The 18,194-nt window shown below is 44.2% G+C and overlaps 1 protein-coding gene across 2 annotated transcripts; it reads right to left on the bottom strand.

The window, feature by feature from the left end:
• Nucleotides 1-3,212: 3,212 nt before the first annotated feature.
• LOC113438579 (uncharacterized) lies at nucleotides 3,213-17,902 on the bottom strand. 2 transcript variants are annotated; one of them, XM_087927752.1, is made up of 6 exons: nucleotides 17,366-17,902; nucleotides 15,084-15,874; nucleotides 12,509-12,593; nucleotides 10,835-11,577; nucleotides 8,472-8,571; nucleotides 3,213-6,917 (listed from the first exon to the last, which is right to left on the bottom strand). In XM_087927752.1, the coding sequence occupies exons 2-6, from the start codon at nucleotides 15,651-15,653 to the stop codon at nucleotides 5,428-5,430; spliced, it is 2,988 nt and encodes a 995-aa protein (XP_087783878.1). In that variant the 5' UTR covers nucleotides 15,654-15,874; nucleotides 17,366-17,902; the 3' UTR covers nucleotides 3,213-5,427. The 2 variants fall into 2 exon arrangements, with proteins under 2 accessions (XP_087783878.1, XP_087783877.1); XM_087927751.1 differs by having other exon boundaries at nucleotides 17,750-17,902.
• Between the last annotated feature and the right edge of the window lie 292 nt (nucleotides 17,903-18,194).

Raw genomic sequence — 18,194 nt, 5'->3', positions numbered from 1 at the left:
TCTCTCTCCCGTTCTGTCTCTTTCCTCTCTTCTCCCCACTCTCTCTCTCTCCTCTCCTCTCCTCTCCTCTCTCTCTCTCCACATCTCTCTCTCTCTCCTCTTTCTGTCTCTCTCCTCTTTCCATCTCTCTCTCTCTCTCCTCTTTCTCTGTCTCTTTCTCTCTCCTCTCCCCCATCTCTCTCTCTCTCTCTGTCCCCTCTCTCTCCACTTTCTGTCTCTTTCCCTTCCTCTCCCTCCCCTTCTCTCTCTTCCTCTCCTCTCCCCACCCTCTCTCTCTCTTTCTCTCTCTCCTTTGTCCCTCTCTCTCCTCCTCTCCCCACTTCTCTCTCTCCTCTCCTCTTTCTCTGTCTCTCTCCTCTCCTCACATCTCTCTCCTCTCCTATTTCTGTCTCTCCTCTTTGTCTCTCTCTCCTCTCCCCTTCTGTCTCTCCTCTCCCCTTCTCTGTCTCTCCTCCTCCCTCATGTCTCTCTCCTCTCCTCTCTCCCCTCTCCCTTCTCTTCCTCCCTCTCCTCCTCTCCTTCTTTCTCCCTCCTTTCCCCCTCCTCTCTCCCTCTCTCCTCTCCTCCTCTTTCCTCTCCCTTCTCTCCCCTATTTCTCTTTCTCCCATTCCTCTCCTTTCTTCCCTTTTCTCTCTCTACCCCCCTCCTCTCCATCCCCTTTCTCTCTACCCTACAGGGAGCCATTGCCCCCCCCCTCCTACTTCTCACAGCTCCCTGCTTTGTAGTTCAAAGAGCAGCACTTCTGTGTAATACAGAACACAGAATAAGAGTTGAAGGGGACTTTGGAGATCTTGCCCCTGCTGAAGCAGAAGACCCCGTATTATTGCAGATATACAGATTAACGGAGTTGGAAGGGACCTTGTAGGTCATCTAGTCCACCCCCCCAAAGCAGACCCTACACCATTTTTGACTGATGGCAGTCCAGTCTCTTCTTGAAAGTTTCCAGTGATGAAGCTCCCACAACTTCTGAAGGCAACTTCTGTTCCATTGGTCTGTCAGAAAATTTCTCCTTATTTCCAGGTTGAATCTCTCCTTGTTCAGTTTCCATCCATTATTCCTTGTCTGGCCTTTGGGTGTTTTAGAAAATAGCTTGACCCCTTCCTCCTCTCTGTGGCAGCCCCTCAAATATTGGAAGACCGCTCTCATATCTCCCCTGGTCCTTCTCTTCACTAAACTAGCCATGCCCAGTTCCTGTAACCGTCTTAGCCTCCAGTTCCCTAATCATCCTGGTTATTCTTCTTTGCACTCTTCCAGACAAGTGGCTGTCCAATCTCTTCTCTTCTCAGGTGCGGACGGCTGAGGAGAGCGAGGACTCAGATGAGGGGCCAGGACCATTGGGGAGTGGACTGCTGCCTTCAGAGATTGTGGGGACTGGCAGCAGCGATGAGGAGGTTCCCGAGGAGCCTGTGCCAAGTGCGTGTGCACACAGGGCTGCTCGCAGAAAAGAGCAGCTGCAACAGCACGGGGAGTCGGGAGTAAGGCTCGCTGCAAGGTAATGGCCCCTCCTTCAAGAAAATAAAAGGCAGCTGTGAAGCGAACATTCTTTTCAGGAAGCAAAGACGTTTTGAAACTCAGCCTCGTGGACATTACAGTATTTGAAGTTGGTATTTGAAGATTCTTGTGTTGTGAAATATTTTTTATCTGTGATTCTTGGCAGTCTCGTACAGTTTTGGCCAGGTTGGTGCTTATCAAAGTTAATTAGTTTGCAGCAGCCTTTTAACCAGGGATTTAATCTTTTAAATCTTTTAACCAAAAGATTTCTGTTCCCTTTGGTTCGTGTTTGTCTTATTGGAAAAGGGTTTGGATCAGAACACAGGTCTCTAAAACGAAAGAAGCTGAGGCAAGATCATAAACAGAATTTCCCTTAGCGACTGCTAGTCCCAATTGTGGCCACTAAATGAGGACTACCTTCCTTCCTATGTATTTATTTTGGTTTTCACCAGAAACTACTCATGGCTATAGAACCTGTAGGGGTTCCTCAAGACACACTTAGGGGTTTGTGACATCAAAATTATTTGTTGGGCTATGTTAAAAAACAATACAATATTAAATATCATGTGAAGAGAGGTAGTGGCAATGAATGCACCCATTATATTTTTTTAATATGGTAAATACTGATAAATATGCTTCATAGAAAACAAAAGCTCTTCTAATATTCAGAAGTGGGAAGGGATCCAGAGAAATAAAGTTCTGAGGAACCATCTTCATCGAATCGTCCTCTGCATCTTCCTTAATGGAAACCTTCCCACCCTCCGGATAATCTGCCTCCTTTCCCTCGGCTTTTCTTTTTGTGGGATGAATGAATTTCTCTAGGACTGATTTTCTCAGCTACTTTGGGAATTTTTCCTGCAGGCAGTCTTAAATGATACTTTCTCACAAGCTACCCTCGTGCTTTCATCCATATAAAGGCTGGTCCCCAGAGAGCTCAAGACTCTTCTATAAATAAGCAGCCTTAATATTCCCTCTTATCAGAGACCTGCCTTCTTGTCAATTCGTTGGACGGCTGTTTGAAGCAGGAAGTGTCTTTCCTTAGGGAGATAGGTTGACTAATGCAAAAAAATAAATAAATCTTGTAACCTCATCCTATTCGTCTCAAGAAATCAGCTGAGCGGTAAGAAAACAACTTCTCTTGTTTTAAAACAGCTGCCAAATAACCTGACACTATGAGAATGAATTCTTTTACAGCAAGCTACACCACCGCACTGAACTGAAGCCCCCTTCAACATCTAGGTCAGAGGTGGGTATTCGGCAGGTTCTGACCAGTTCTGGAGAACCGGTAGCGGAAATTTTGAGTAGTTTGGAGAACCAACAAATACCACGTCTGACTGGAGATTTTTACAGTATCATTCCCCTGCCATGCCCACAGAACTGGTAATAAAAAAAAAAATTGAATCCCACCACGGATTCAGAGCATTTCTATCAGCACTCTACCATACCACAGAGCAGCAAATGTTGTAACTTTTAAGACTTGTGGACTTCAACTCCCAGAATCCCTCAGCCAGCCGCCACTCATGCTGGCTGAGGAATTCTGGAAGTTGAAGTCCACAAGTCTTTAAAGTTGTAAAGTTTGGAGAGGCCTGCAATAGAGTACTTTTTTTTTCCCAGAACTGACTTGAATACCCTAACATTTAGGTATTTAGGTATTCTCTCTCCAGTGTGTGTGTGTGTATGTGTGTGTGTGAGAGAGAGAGACAGACACATGTATTTTACAAAAAAAGTTTTATTTCTTAAACAAACTTACATAGCCACCCTTCTATTAGAAAGGACACTAGGTGGCACGCAAGAGCAAAAAACACAATATGATCAAAACAAAACAAATACTCAAAACTATGGCAGGGGTTCAGATAAAACTTACTTCCATCAATCAATCTACATCTTGGCGGCACGATCGACATCCTGGTCCTAGCACCTGGGAGAGAAATCCAGATCCTCACTGCTTTCCTGCAGGTCAAGGTTGATCATCTGTATCTTGAGGGAGCTGGAGGCTGTTCCATAAGGCAGTGCTTCCGTCTCCCCACCAGGAAGCAGTTTAACTGAAGGGTTGTTTAATGGCGTACGCTCACCCTGCCAGAATTAGGGGAGGAGCAGGGACAGGCAGTCCTGCAAATAAAACTTGGCCCCTGTGCCAGGTAGGGCTTTAAAGGTGATGACCAGCACCCTGAAGGATCTTGGGAGGGAGGGCAGCTCATATAGTAGGTGTCAGGTGTCCAAGTGATGAAATCCATTTAAAAAGAAAAGAGCCAAGTCCATCTTCCAAAACGATTTCTTTTATTTAGGAAAGCATCAACATGTCAGAGTCTGTTGTCGTTCTGGATCTGACCCAACCCGGAATTACACCACATAATATTGGAAGTTAGAAGCAGCTCCCCAAAGGCATATTCCCCCAATAGAAGTAAATCAATGTTTCCTGGTGTCATCAATCTCCACCTCCAGGTGTCAGCACGGTCAGCTTTTGTTCCCACGGGAAGAAGAACCACCTAGCCTAAACAACTCTATCTCCACTCCTCCCACCTTAGGAATGTGGCAAGCCTGAAACCCTTCCCCCTCCTAACCAGCAAAGAGAAAGAAAGAAAAAGAATATATAATAAGGCTAAATAAAATGGCTACACGTCAGTTTCGGGCTTGACAGTAGAGCATTATGTGGGCCATGCACTCCTATTGGATCAGTTGCAGCTTCTGAATGCTCTTCAAGGGTTAGGGTTAGGGTTAGGCAGGCCCTCTGGAGTACAGTACAACAGTCCAATCAAGAGACGTGTAAGGCATGGCCGACTGCGAGCAAGGCCCGATAGGGTTGGGAAAAGTGTGACAAATGCACAAGATGTACTTATGCAAAAGCCTTTGTAGCCATGTGCCACTTGCTTGTTGAGCAGAACTTGAGTCCAGAAGGTTGAATCCAGAAGAACCTCCAGATGCTACGCAAGCTCTGACGGCCAAAATGAAAGATTGGCCAACCGCCAGGTACAGTTGGGCCCAAAACTCACCATCATTTGGTCTTGTCAGGAATCGTGGAACCAGAGCTGGAAAGAGTCATTAAAGAGCATCAAGTCCAACCTCGGCTCCATGTGAGAATCCCAATTAGTGTCCGTGACAAACGGACACCTCTAGTGAACCATCATCTCATTGTACAATTGATCCGACTGCTCGACCATTTTTTTTTATTACTAATGAATGTCTTAGGAGTTTTTGTCCCAGCATTCATTTCATGGTTTCCTGTTTTGCCCTGTGGAATGAGAGAGAACAAGTCCCTTTATTCTGTATGGTATCCATGAATGGATTGATCCTTTCTCTGTTTTCTTTTCAAAAGCTCCTAAGCGATAAGTTGAATTCAACGCCACATTTTCGATCTCTCTCTGCTTTCAGAAAGCATAATCTACATATTTCATAGCTTGGGCGAAAGATGGAGGGCAATAACATTTATATTGATTTTACAAGTAGTCCTTGACTTATAACCATTCCTTTAATGACAGTTCCAACTTACGACGGTTTTGGAATAAGTGACTTATGACCATTCCTCAATCACACGATAATTCTGACACTTGACAATGGTCTCGCCTTTATGACGGTTGCAGTATCTCGTGATTGTAATTTGTGACTTTCCCACAAGTGAAGTCAATTGGGGAAGCCAGATTTACTTAACAATCATGATAAAAAACGGTTGTAAAATCAGATCTGGTCCCATGGTGACTCGTTTATTGACCGCATCACTTAGCAACTGAAATTCCAACCCCAATTGTGGTTGCAAGTTGAGGACTTCTCTGCCTTTATCCCAATCATACACTAAAACTCTTTCTTCTACTCTACCGCCGCTCTTTGTTCTCAATGGATTGTATTTTTCAATTACTACATTCCGATCATGGAGGTTTTTCCCACTAGGTTTTAGTTACATCCGTGGCTTTTTTCCTGAAATATGAATGTCCAGATAGTTCTTCAAGTCACTTCCCTGACTGGCGTATTTCCACCGCTGAGAAACTGGGGTGGTTTGTCTCCGGCATGAATTCTTTGATGTCTCTTCAAAGTTCCTGATTGATTGAACCATTTCCCACACTGAGAACATCGGTAGGGTCTCTCGCCGGTATGGATTCTTTGATGCCTCTTCAGAAGTCCTGCCTGTCGGAAACATTTCCCGCAGTCCGAACACTTGTGCGGTTTCTCGCCGATATAAATTGCAGCGTGGATTGGAGAACATTTGTAGTGTTTCTCCCCTGGATGAAGCCTCTGGTGTTTTTTCAACGTCCCCATCTGGTTGAAACCTTTCCCGCACTGAGAACATTTGTAGGGTTTCTCGCCAGTATGGATTCTTTGATGTCTCCTCAAAGTCCCCGATTTATTGAAGCATTTCCCGCACTCCGAACACTTGTATGGCCGCTCTCCAGTGTGCGTTCTTTGGTGTATCTTCAAAACATCTGCCTCGGTGAAGCATTTCCCACACTGGGAACATCGGTGAGGTTTCTCTCCGGTATGAATTCTCTGGTGTCTTTTCAAGTTCCGCATCTCATTGAATCCTTTCCCGCACTCGGGACATTTGTACGGGGTTTCCCCAGTGTGGATTCTTTGATGTATCTTCAGAAGGATCCCTCGGGTGAAGCTTTTCCCACACTGAGGGCATTTGTAGGGCCTCTCCCCGGTATGGATTTTTTGGTGGGTTTTCAGATTTCCTGCCTGATTGAAGCTTTTTCCACACTGGGAACATCTATAGGGTCTCTCTCCAGTATGGATTTTCTGGTGGGTCTTGAGATTTCCTGCTTGATTGAAAGACTTTCCACATTGAAAACATTTGTACGGTTTTTCTCCGGTGTGGATTTTCTGATGTTGATTCCACTGACTAAATTTACCAAATTGTTTCCCGCACTGAGAACATTCATACACTTTCCTTTCAGCCTCATTAGGGGCTTGCATAATATTTAGTGAGTTTGCATGACTGAAGGTTTTCCTGTATTCGAGAGAACGGTCGTGTTCTTCTTCTAGATAACTACGCTGGTATCTGTTCAAACGATTCCCATTTCTCTTCCCAGAAAACTTGCACTTTTTCTCAAGCCTTCTGTTTTCTTCCTTTCCGCAGAAGTCGGAAAGACACTGGAGGTCTTCCTCTGAGCTGGGCCATTCTTCAAAGTCCTCCGAGGAATCTATCATGTCAAGTTCCACTCTGTAGTGATACTTCCGACCATACTTGGAAAACAAACGTGTTTTATCCTTGCTGGATAAAGTGGTCTTTCCAATTACAGCAGTAGAAAATCTTTTTGCCAGCAAAAGATGTTCCTTCTCATTCTCCATATGTGTCTCCTGGGTCTGCTGTTTTGACTCGAAGTTTAACGGCAGATCAACCGGGCATCTCGGGGAGTCTGTCCTGTAGGTTGCCTCCAGATTTTCATCTTCATCCAAAGAGTCGTCCATCTTAACTCCACTTTCCCATCCGTTACCTGCCGAGAAAGAGAAAAATTGTTAACTATGCCTTGATTACTTATTTTCACAAGGCCTTTGACTTCCTTTTGGTTGGAATTTTCTTCCAATGTGTTTCACTCTGCTGAACGTCTGGATTGTGGCCCGCAGAGTCAGACAGTAGTGAGGAGGTTGGGGTGGAACCTGGGCCAGTCTTGGAGACTGAGGAAAGCTCAGATAAGGGATCTGCATCTGAGGCAGAGATGGAGCCAGAGCAGGCTAGCAGTCATCAGCTGCCTTCGGGCTCAGAGAGCAATGATGCTGGGGACAACTGGAACCGGTTCCCAGCCTGCATACACGCAGATCTGCTAAAAGAAAGGAGCAATTAAGAACTCAGGGTCGATGTGGGAGCAAGGACACAAGTGGACGATGAATGGCCCCTCCCATCAGGATTAAAAGAGGAGCAAAAGGGAAGGGGGCTTTTGCAGGAAACAACTCGCTCATTCGGTCGTTTGTTCCAGCCTCGTGGAGATTTGTCTATAAACCCAGCCTTCCCTGCCAACAGTGAGTGTGGAACTATTTACCGGGCAGCATTCCAGGATTGATAAAAGTCTGAGATAATTAGTCTACCTTCGCGAGACTGTTTGCCAAGCTGTTGGCTGACTGTGAATGAAATAATTCACATTATTGTAAATAAAGAGGTTTTGGCGGGGACTCAGAATTTGACTGAGTGCTTTTTGGTGAGGACTAGGACAGAATAGTCTGGTAGCTGATAAGAACCATACCCCAAGTATAGTTGGGAGCGTGCAAGAAATAAAAACAACTGCAAGCCAACCATGTGTGTAAATAAAATAATATAAACAGCGTTAGGAATAGCAAGGTTACCTAACGTAGTTTGGGTAAAATAATATATATAAACTATGATAGTAAGTTTAAGTGTGTGTCACTTTAAACTGCAAAGCATGTAATTTTGGGTGCGGTGTTGAACCGCCATAAGAGGGAGCAAGAGAACTTGTTGGATTGATGACCATTCCTGACGATTGCTGTTTTGATGGATTGATGGTTTGTTAACTGCGTGTTTCCCTACTGCTGAGTTGCTGAATGCTGAAGGATGAAAAGGAGGTTTGACTTCTTCATATCTCTACTGCGAGGAGATATATTACTGGACTGATATTTGTAAGTTTACTGACCTCTTTTTCGACACTGGACTTTGCAACTGAATAATCCCCGGACGGACTGAATTAGTGAATGATATATGGACTGTTTTGACTATGCTAAAACTATTACTGGAGTAAATTATTTAACTAGCACAGTGTATCTGTTTTACTGAGTGTAAGCTACAAAAACGTTTATCTCATATATTTTGCCTGCCTGACTGACTGCCGTGCAGATTCTGCTAGGGTGTATCCCTAACAAACAGTGTAAAATAACACCAAGTTCAAAGAGCACCAAGAACTACCACCACCCCAATATCAGCCACGCTCCTGGTTTAACTGGTGAGATCTTGGCCAGATCTATCCTGTATGTCAAATCTTACACATTCAATTTCTTTTGTCACACGCTCATACATTTCCTCTTTCCCTGGGAATTCTTACCCAACATACTGATCTCCATTTCAACTCTTTCCCTCTTCATTGTTTCCAAGAGTTCTTCCTCTCCAGGATCGAAATCCACAGGATCTTCCTTCAGCAGCTCCTGAAACAGGGAGACAGATGGATCCATTCAGATGGATTTTGCCATAAATAAAAAAGAGAACTCAGCCGCTCCCTGAGGGGGCTACCCAGGGGGCTACTCAGAATCAGACAGGTTCCAAAACAGCGTAGGTAATCCCCAAGCTGTGAACATAAATGAGTGTGGTATTCCCGTCATAAGACGTTGCGGTCATTAAGCAGATTGTGCGATTGTGTCCAATTTTATTACTTTTTTTTTTTTGGCAGCAGTTACTTAGCAAACATGGCGATTGGCAAGTGAATCTATTTTGCCCAAAAGGTGTTTTTTGGGGGGGCAGGAAAGCAAAAGTAAACATTGAAAATCAGCAAACCCTCCACCCCAACCCCGACAAAAATTATGTGACCACCGGATGCTGCAAAAGGCCATGAAGGTGAGCGAGGTGCCAAGCCCCAAAATGCAATCATGTGACCATGGGGGGGGCAGGGGGCAGGGGGAGGTCAACTTCAATACTGCATCCTAAGTACTTTCTGGGGAGGTCTTCAAACAGCCATTAAGTGACTAGACTTTTAACTGTCTGGTTTGGTTCTGTAACCCAACAGGACAGACAGACTCCAGAGAGTAATTAAGACTGCAGAAAAGACAATTGCTACTAACCTGCCTTCAGTCGAGGACCTGCATATGCACGAGTCAAAAAGAGGGCTGTGAAAGTATTTACAGACCCCTCACATCCCGGACATAAATTTCCCTCAAAACGACGCCATAGAGCACTGCACACCAGAACAACTAGACACGAGGATAGTTTTCCCCCCAAACACCATCACTCTGCTAAACAAAAAATTCCCTCAAAACTGTCCAACTATTTACAAAGTCTGCACTACTATTACTATTAATCTTCTCATCACTCCTTATCACCCATCTCCTCCCACTTGTGACTGTATGATTGTAACTTTGACGCTTGTATACTTACGATTTATATCGACTGTTTCCTAGTATGATTTGATTGCTTATTGTATCCTATGACTATCATTAAGTGTTGTGCCTTATGATTCTTGATGAATCTTTTCTTTTATGTATATGAGAGTATTTGCACCAAAAGAAATTCCTTGGGTGTCCAATCAAACTTGTCCAATAAAAGAATTCTCTTCTATTCTTAAGCAAGGAGTAGCTGTATGTAAAATGTTAAACCTCTCATAGTTCCCATATAAGAGTTTGACCATCCCAAAGCTGAAAAACAGAGTAACAGAGTTGGAAGGGACCTTGGAGGTCTTCTAGTCCAACCCCCCTGCTCAAACAGGAGGCCCTATATCATTTCAAGGTATAACAACCAGTCCAATCTCTTTTTAAAAAACCTCCCGTGTTGGAGCATTCACAACTTCTGGAGGCCAGTTGTTTCCATTGGTTTATTGTTCTAACTGTGAGGAAATTTATCCTTAATTCTAGGTTGCTTCTCTCCTTGATTAGTTTCCACCCATTGCTTCTTGTCCTGCCTTCAGGGGTTTTGAAGAATAGCTTTATAGTGGCCTCTCTAAGTGGCTTACAGAGTCAGCCTGTTGCCCCTAACAATCTGGGTCCTCATTTTACCCGCCTCAGAAGGATGAAAAGCTGAGTCAACCTTGAGCCTGGTGGGATTTGATCTGCCAAACTGCAGGCAGCTGGCTGTCAGCAGAAGTAGTTTGCAGTACTGCACTGTAACCACTGCACCACCGAGGCTCTTGTCACATGTCACCCCTAGTCCTTCTTTTCATTAAACTAGACATACCCAATTCCAGCAACCGCCCCGTCCTGCGAAATTTCCTCCCTCTAAACTGTTTTTTTTTTTTTTTGCAGGAAACAGTTGTGTAGAAAATAGACAACTGTAATTAATTTTTTTAAAAAAAAAATACATTTCATTTAAAAAGCTGGCTTTCATCCTTTCTTACAGTGGAACCTCGTGTTGCAAACATAATCTGTTCCATGACTACAGTTGCAACTCGGTTTGGTCATGACTGGAAGCATGACTGATTGCGCATGCACGGACAAAAATTGCATGGACTGCACATGCGCGGATGGGGAAATCGGCACGGAAAGGGAATCTGCCGCGGCCAGGTTTGTTCACCACCCGATTTTTGAATCATGACCCCAATTCAAAAATCGGGTGGATTTTTTTGATTGGAACTCTATTTGGAAGTGTTCACGACCAGAGGTTCCACTGTATTACAAGTGTCAAGCCTTGCATCAGATTATATGCTGGCAATTCCAGAAGCCTAATCCAGATTCTGTACCGTCAGTTCTGGAATTCAGATCCTACCTGACAGGATCCAGATTTGGCCTCTTGCAGGCTCGACAGGAAGTCCTCCACCAGGGCCACCGCCTGGGAACACGTATCTGGCCTTCCTGCTCGGATCCAGATCCGGAGATCTGGTGGGAGGCTGACCAAGAACTGCTCCAGAATCAGCAGCTCCAAGATCTGCTCCTTGGTGTGTCTCTCGGGCTTCAGCCATTGGAGACACAGCTGGTGGAGTTGGCCGTAAAATCTCCGGGGGTCTCCCAACTCCTGGCAGCAGAACTGCCGAAAATGCTGGCGTTGCATCTCCGTCCTCAGGGCTTCCTCTCGCAAGATGGCCGCCTTCACTTTGCCATAGTTTTCTCGCTCTTGGATTTCCAGGTTTTGAACGGCCTCTTCCGCTTCTCCGCTCAAGGCTGGGAAGAGCTGGGCGGCCCATTCTTCTCTAGGCCAGCGGCAAGCTTCGGCCACTTGCTCAAAGGAGAGCAGGAAGGCCTTGGGGTTTTCCCAGGGGGAATCCTCTGACCTCATCGGATTCTTCCATCTATTGGGAGGGGGTTGTGATGTCTGGAGGAACCGCTGCCACTGGATTTCCCAGCTCTCTGCCACCCCCCAAAATGGATCATTTTGGTTCTTCTGGGATGGCTGTTGCTCGGACTCAGACTGAATTGCACTGGGCCTTTTTCCTCCTTCTGTTTCCTCTTCTAAATCTGCACTTCCAAATTTTCCTTCTTTCAGCATTTGCTCCATCCGCTGTCCTCTAAAACCTAGAATTGGAATACGTTGAGATTAGGCTGCTTTTTGCAGGAGGTCGAGAGACATAGCCCAGTATGAAAATAATAATAATGAAAATTAAATAATTGAAAGCAGGAGATAGTTGCTTTTTTTAAAAAAAAAGAAAAAGCAAGATAGTCACATGCAAGCATCTGGGTGTTTAGAGTGGATGAGTTTTCTTTTAGTCTCAAAACTTTTGGGAAAGGCAGTTTTTCTTTCAAGATTGTGACATTCCCAATTCATCTTTTGTGTTTGAAGTATTTCATAGCGTGATTTTCATGCTTTAAACCATTGTAATTTGTCCTTAACAAATAACTTATTTTACAAGTAACTAAAGGCAACAAAGATAGAGTTGTAATTGCAGGAATGTCATTATCTTGGATGGCAAACCTCAGGTAATGAAGGTTCCAAAGCAAATACAACTCAGGCAGACAAAATCACTAATGTAAAGAAGGATTAGAGAGAGGAAGTAAACATATGTTAGACTTTAACTAGAGATAATTAATTGTGTTAATTACTATGCTAAACAGTAACGAAAACTGAGCAGAAACTAAAGTTAACCAATGTTAGAGGATTACTAAAAATGTGTATAAATGTAAGACTTGACTCCAATAAAGTTCATCATGATTCATTTGATCATGATCAAACACCTCGACTGCCTCATCATTACAACAATTTAATTTGTGTCCTTCTGACAAGCAAAGTCACTGGAAAATAGGAGGAGGAAATACCTTCCTCCTCCTATTTTCCAGTGACTTTGCTTGTCAGAAGGACACAAATTAAATTAAAATCTAATTCAATTAAAAATGGCTAGCAAGGAAGATGAGGGTACACAAAAAGCTTGATTTTTATTTATATCAAAACAGAATTCAGAAACATTACAGTATTTGCGTGCTGCTGCTTATATTTCAGGGAAACCCTTACCTGCCTTATTGATCTTGTTCTCACCATGTTCGCTGTTTGCAGTCTCCACAGACTCTTCATGTAAATGCCTCCCTTTCAGTGGCCCCTGAAATAGGGAACAGAGTTTCACTCAGAAGAGCTGATTTTGACACACACACACACACACACACAGACAGACTGTCAACTCATAAAACATTCCTATGCCTGTTTTAGTAGTTGCCATTAAAAAATGGGGAGGGAGAGGAAGGAAATGTGGAAGAGGAGTGCAGCGGTTTGGAAGCGAAAGTACATTCCAAATCTTATCTTCAAAAGATTGTTAACTAGAATGACTTTCAATATGTATTAAAATTGGCAAGAATTGAGATTTGCTCTAAAGGATAATGTGGACTTGAAACTTAAATTTAATGATGGTGTAATAATAATATGATATGGAAAGTTAATATAATATGAATGTAAATTTAAATTCAAGAGGAAAAGATCATATATATTGTGCACAAAAATTATATACCAACCAACACACTGTACAATTAAAAGATGGTTTTATTTTGCTGTTTTATGTTTGTACTTGTCTATGTTTGTTGTTAAAAATAAAAAAACTTTTTATATATATATGAAAAAGATTGTAACTAAAATACCAGAGCTTTTGCCCGTGAATATATTTAATTGGAGAATGTGATTGATGACACACATCCCATGAACATGCTCAATTGGAGAATCTGGTTTATGAGACACCCAGGCGGAAGGGGGGAAACAGGGTCACAGGGGACTGTAAATTATGGATGCCAGAGTTGGCTTCACATAGGGCAGTGCCAGTAGGTCGCCTCTAATAAATCCTTTGAAGTTTTTCGAAGTTTGGCTCGAGAATCATGATTTCATTAGGGCGATTGCTGGAATCCTGACACAGATACAACACCGCACATGCACCAACACCACACACACACATCCCACATACAATCACAGCAGGCCCTTGGTTTCTTTGAGGCTCATCAAGACCAACTTAACCAGTGGAATAGCTTGCTTCCAGATGTTCTGGGTGTTCAATCACTGGAGGTTTTTAAAGAGAGACTTGTCTAAAATGATATAGGCCTGCAATGGCGAATCTGTGGCACGCGCAGCCATTTATGCTGGCACGCGAGCTGCAGGCAAACTTACCTCACTGCTCATGTGCCTGCCTCACAGCTGATTTTTGGCCGGTTTGAGGCCTTTTTCGGCCTCCCAAAGGCTTGAGGAAGGCTTCTGCAAGCTTTGTAGGCCGAAAACTAGCCCCATTTCATCACTTCCCGTTTTTCCGAAAATACTGAAAGTGACGGAACAGGGCTAGTTTTCGGCCTACAAAGCTTGCAGAAGCCTGCAGATGCCTTCCTCAAGCCTTTGGAAGGCCGAAAAAGGCCTCAAGCCAGCCGAAAAACAGCTGTCAGGCACAGTGCAGGTAAGGGGGCAGCAGGGGGTGGGGGGATTGTGCGCACATGCGTAGGGGGCGTGGTGGGGGTGCACATTGCCTTCTGAGTACTGGCATGCGAGCGCGAGTGTGCAAGTGCGCGCACAATTTTTGGCACAGGAGCCCCAAAAGGTTAGCCACCACTGATATAGGGCCTCTAGCTTAATCAGGGGGTTGGACTTGAAGATCTCCAAGATCACCTCTATTCTGATTGAGGATGTTATGATGGCCTCGTTGCAGTTGATCCTCGAAGGTCACACTTACAACTGGTTGTAGTGACCCTGGGTCACCCAATCACCATTGCAACCTTAATTGTAAGTTTTTGTTTTTATTTTTTCCCTTGGAAGATTTCACTGTTTTTCAATTGAATTTTACAGCTTATACGGTGGCACAGTGGTTAGAATGCACTACTGCAGACTTCTTCTGCTGACTGCTAGTTGCCTACAATTTGGCAGTTCAAATCTCACCACGCTCAAGGTTGACTCAGCCTTCCGTTCTTCCGAGGTGGGTAAAATGAGGACCCAGATTGTTGGGGACAATAGACTGACTCCGTAAACTGCTTATGTACAAATGCACTGTGAAACAGTATGTAAGTCTAAGTACTATTGCTATTAAAATAAGGAAAAAATTCTGAAGTGATTTATCTTAAATCTGATTTGTTGACATTTCAAAACCCTGGCATTTTAATAGGTGTATCTAGACTTCTTTTATACCCACTGTAAATAGGAATTTAAAGGAGAGTTACATCATGAACCATTATCTATAAAGTTTGCACTACTATTACTATTAACCTTCTCATCACTCCTTATCGCCCATCCCCTCCCATTTGTGACTGTGTGACTGTAACTTTGTCGCTTGTATCCTTACGATCTATATTGACTGTTTCCTAGTATGACTTATTGTACCCTATGATTGGTACATTGTACCCTATGATTGCTTATTGTACCCTATGACTATTATTAAGTGTTGTATACCTTATGATTCTTGATGAATGTATCTTTTCTTTTATGTACACGGAGAGCATTTGCACCAAGACAAATTCCTTGTGTATCCAATCACACTTGTCCAATAAAGAATTCTGTTCTGTTCTGTTCTGTTCTGTTCTGTTCTATTCTATTCTATTCTATTCTATTCTATTCTATTCTATTCTATTCATACCTGACACGGCTTGGATTTGACTTCCGGCTGGCTCCTAAGGAAGGTCTCCATCAGGGCCACAGCCTGGGAACTCGTCTGCGGCCTCTTGGACTGAACCCAGTCCTGAAGCTTTGGAGGTAGGCTGGCCAGGAATTGCTCTAAGATCAAGAGCTCCAGGATCTGATCCTTGGTGTGACTCTCGGGCTTCAGCCACTGGTGGCAAAGCTCCTCGAGATGGCTTTGAACCTTCCGTGGGTCTTCCACTTCCTGGCAGTAGAACTGTCTGAAACGTTGACGCTGGGCCTCGCTTTTCACCGCATCTCCCCTCAAGATGGCCACCTTCACGGTCTCATAATCCTCTTGATGAATGACGTCCAGGCTCTGAAAGGCCTCTTCCGCATCTCCATAAAGGGCTGGCAGAAGTTGGGCCACCCACTCTGCTCTGGGCCACCGGCAGGCCGTGGCCACCTGCTCGAAGGAGGCTAGGAAGGCCTTGGGGTCTTCCCAGGGAGAAGCCTCCAAGTGCCTGCCTGCGTGGGTGGGTTGCGTTTCGAGAAATGGCTCCCATTGTGTATCCCAGCGCTCCTCCATTCCAATGAATGGATCTTTTTTGACCTTTTCAGGTGGTTCCTGAATTGCTTGCTTTGACAGACTGAATGGAAAAGCCAGAGTCTTTGTTTCTTCTGATCTTTTCTTCTAATTCTTTTTAATGTTTTCTCGCCCGTTTGCTTTCTGGGAAACCGGGAGTTATGTATTTATCAGATCAATCACTTTTTAGCATAAACGGGCAAGACTGTCCAATAGCTTAGAGACTGCAAAGGATAAAAGAGAACAGATATGTATTTCAGATATACATCAGAAAAATTTAAGGAGGAAATAATGCATCTAATAATACATGTATTGACGGGAGCTAGAATTATATATGCACAATAGTGGAAAAATGAAATCATACCTCCAGAAACAGAAATAATAAGAACAATTATGGCATGTGCAGAATCAGATAACTTTAGAAATAAAAGACAAAGCAGAATCTAAATATTTTAAAACATGAAATACATTTTATCAGTGGTTATATAGCAGAAGACAAGGTAGAAATATTAGTAGTTATGATTAGATTAATGAGTAATTAATATATCAAATAAGGAGGTTACAAATGATGAAGTAAAATGTATATGTGTATAACAAGGCTAAGTTGGATGTACTGTGTTGTATTCTCATAATTAAAATTAAAAAATAAATTTTGAAAAAAGAGAACAGATATTTGCTAAGATTCACATTTTGAGTTCTAAACAAACATGCATCATTTGAGCTAGAAAAAAAACCCCACAAGCTACCTTACCATACACCCAAGCAGAATAACAACCTAAGGGCACTTTACAGACTAGATAGATAGATAAATAGATAAGATATAGATAGATAGATAGATAGATAGATAGATAGATAGATAGAGATAAGAGATAGATATAGATGATAGAGATATAAACGATAGATGATATAGATGATAGTGTGTGTGTGTGTGTATGTGTATACACACACACACACATATGTTTTCTTAAGTTTTCGCGGGTACTTACATATATGGTATTCAGCTTTGTTCGGGTATTTTCCCAAAACAACTGTAAAAGTCTGACTCACAGACAAACACAATACAGAAGCCTGATGATGGCAGATGGGATTCTGCCGAAACATTGCTACAACTTTAAAAGCACAACTATAATGACGTGGGAAAATACCCGAACAAAGCTGAATACCATATATATATATATATATACCTGCAAAAACGTAAGAAAACATATATATATATATACATACATATATATATACACATACATATATATACATACATATATACACACACATATATATATATGTATGGTATTCAGCTTTGTTCAGGTATTTTCCCAGGTCATTATAGTTGTGCTTTTAAAGTTGTAGCAATGTTTCAGCAGTGTAAGTACCCGCGAAAAATACACACACACACACACACACACACACACACTACTTTTGTGCATCAAAAGGCCCATGTTGTTAAACGGGGCATCATATTCCAGCAAACTTGAAATCCCCAACCAGAACAATAACACAAAGCTAAAAAAAAAGTTCTCTTTAGCGGTCTCCCCACCCCTTCATTTGGGGAAAGAGGAGGGAGCCGCAGGGCCAACCCGGGCCCCCTTCTGCTTACCCCACTCCCACAAAAAAAGTCAAAGGCTGATCTTCCAGCCGGGGATCTCCCGCTCTCTTGTGCGCACATACACACCCACACAAATACCAGCGCGCGAATGCACACCCACTCACCCACCCACCCACTCCGGGTGCAAGAGTTCAGCGGCGGCCCTGCATCGGCATCCCCCCACCCCGCTCCCGGGGACGGAGGAAGATAGAGATCGCTCCTTTCTTCTCCGCGGTACGGAGCCCGGCCCGCCGAAACCCCCCCTGCGCTGGGAAGCAAAGGATGCGGCGCAACACAATGCAATGCAACGGCAGGAGACGCACGCGATGCAAGACAATGCGATGCGATGCGATGCGATGCAGGCTCCGGGATCGGGGTTGCAAAGCGGGCAGCGGCGCGCCTTTTTCCCGGGACGGAGGGGAGGCCTCCCTTTTGCAACGCTCCGCCCGCTATCCTGGAAAGAAGCCCCCGGCCGCCCAGCTCTTCCACCTTGCGGAGCTCGCAAGGAACCCCGTACCGCAAACGGCAGAGGCCGCCGATCCCCGTCTGGGTTCCGCCCGGTGGGGCGGGGAAGCCCGGGCCGCCTTGGGGGGAGGGGGGGGGAGACTCCCGGCTGACCGGTGGGGGCCGCGCGGCTGCAGCTGCTGCTGCTCCCGCCTGTCCCCGCCCCTTTGCTTCACTGCGGCCGGCGGCGCTCCCGCGGGCACCCCCTCCCGGACGCCGCCGCAACTGCAAGCTTCGCTTTCACCCGAAGGGCCTGAAGGAATCACAATTGGAAATAGAGCGGGAAGGGACTTTGGAGGTTTTCTAGTCCAACCCCTTTGCTCTAGCAGGAGACCCTATGCCATTTCAGACAAGCGGCTGTCCAGTATCTTCTTAAAAAGACTCCAGTGATGAAGCACCCCCAACCTCTGAAGGCAAGCGGTTAGCGAGGATGAGATTTGTTTTTGGAAAGATACAGA

This window comes from Pseudonaja textilis, chromosome 2 (assembly GCF_049901715.1).
Source record: "Pseudonaja textilis isolate UNSWEBS1 chromosome 2, rPseTex1.2, whole genome shotgun sequence".
In the NCBI taxonomy this organism is placed as follows: domain Eukaryota; kingdom Metazoa; phylum Chordata; class Lepidosauria; order Squamata; family Elapidae; genus Pseudonaja; species Pseudonaja textilis.
The sequence above is the reverse complement of the archived record's forward strand: the minus strand, read 5'-3'. Positions and strand labels throughout refer to the sequence as shown.

Bases quoted from the DNA above. Each gene is read 5' to 3' on its own strand.
- LOC113438579 (XM_087927752.1), bottom strand. From the start codon at position 15,653: ATGGAGGAGCGCTGGGATACACAATGGGAGCCATTTCTCGAAACGCAA. The intron at 11,578-12,508 runs GTAAGGGTTTCC...TTCCAATTCTAG, and splicing joins GAACAAGATCAATAAGGCAG to GTTTTAGAGGACAGCGGATG. The intron at 6,918-8,471 runs GTAAGAATTCCC...CTTTCTCGGCAG, and splicing joins AATGGAGATCAGTATGTTGG to GTAACGGATGGGAAAGTGGA.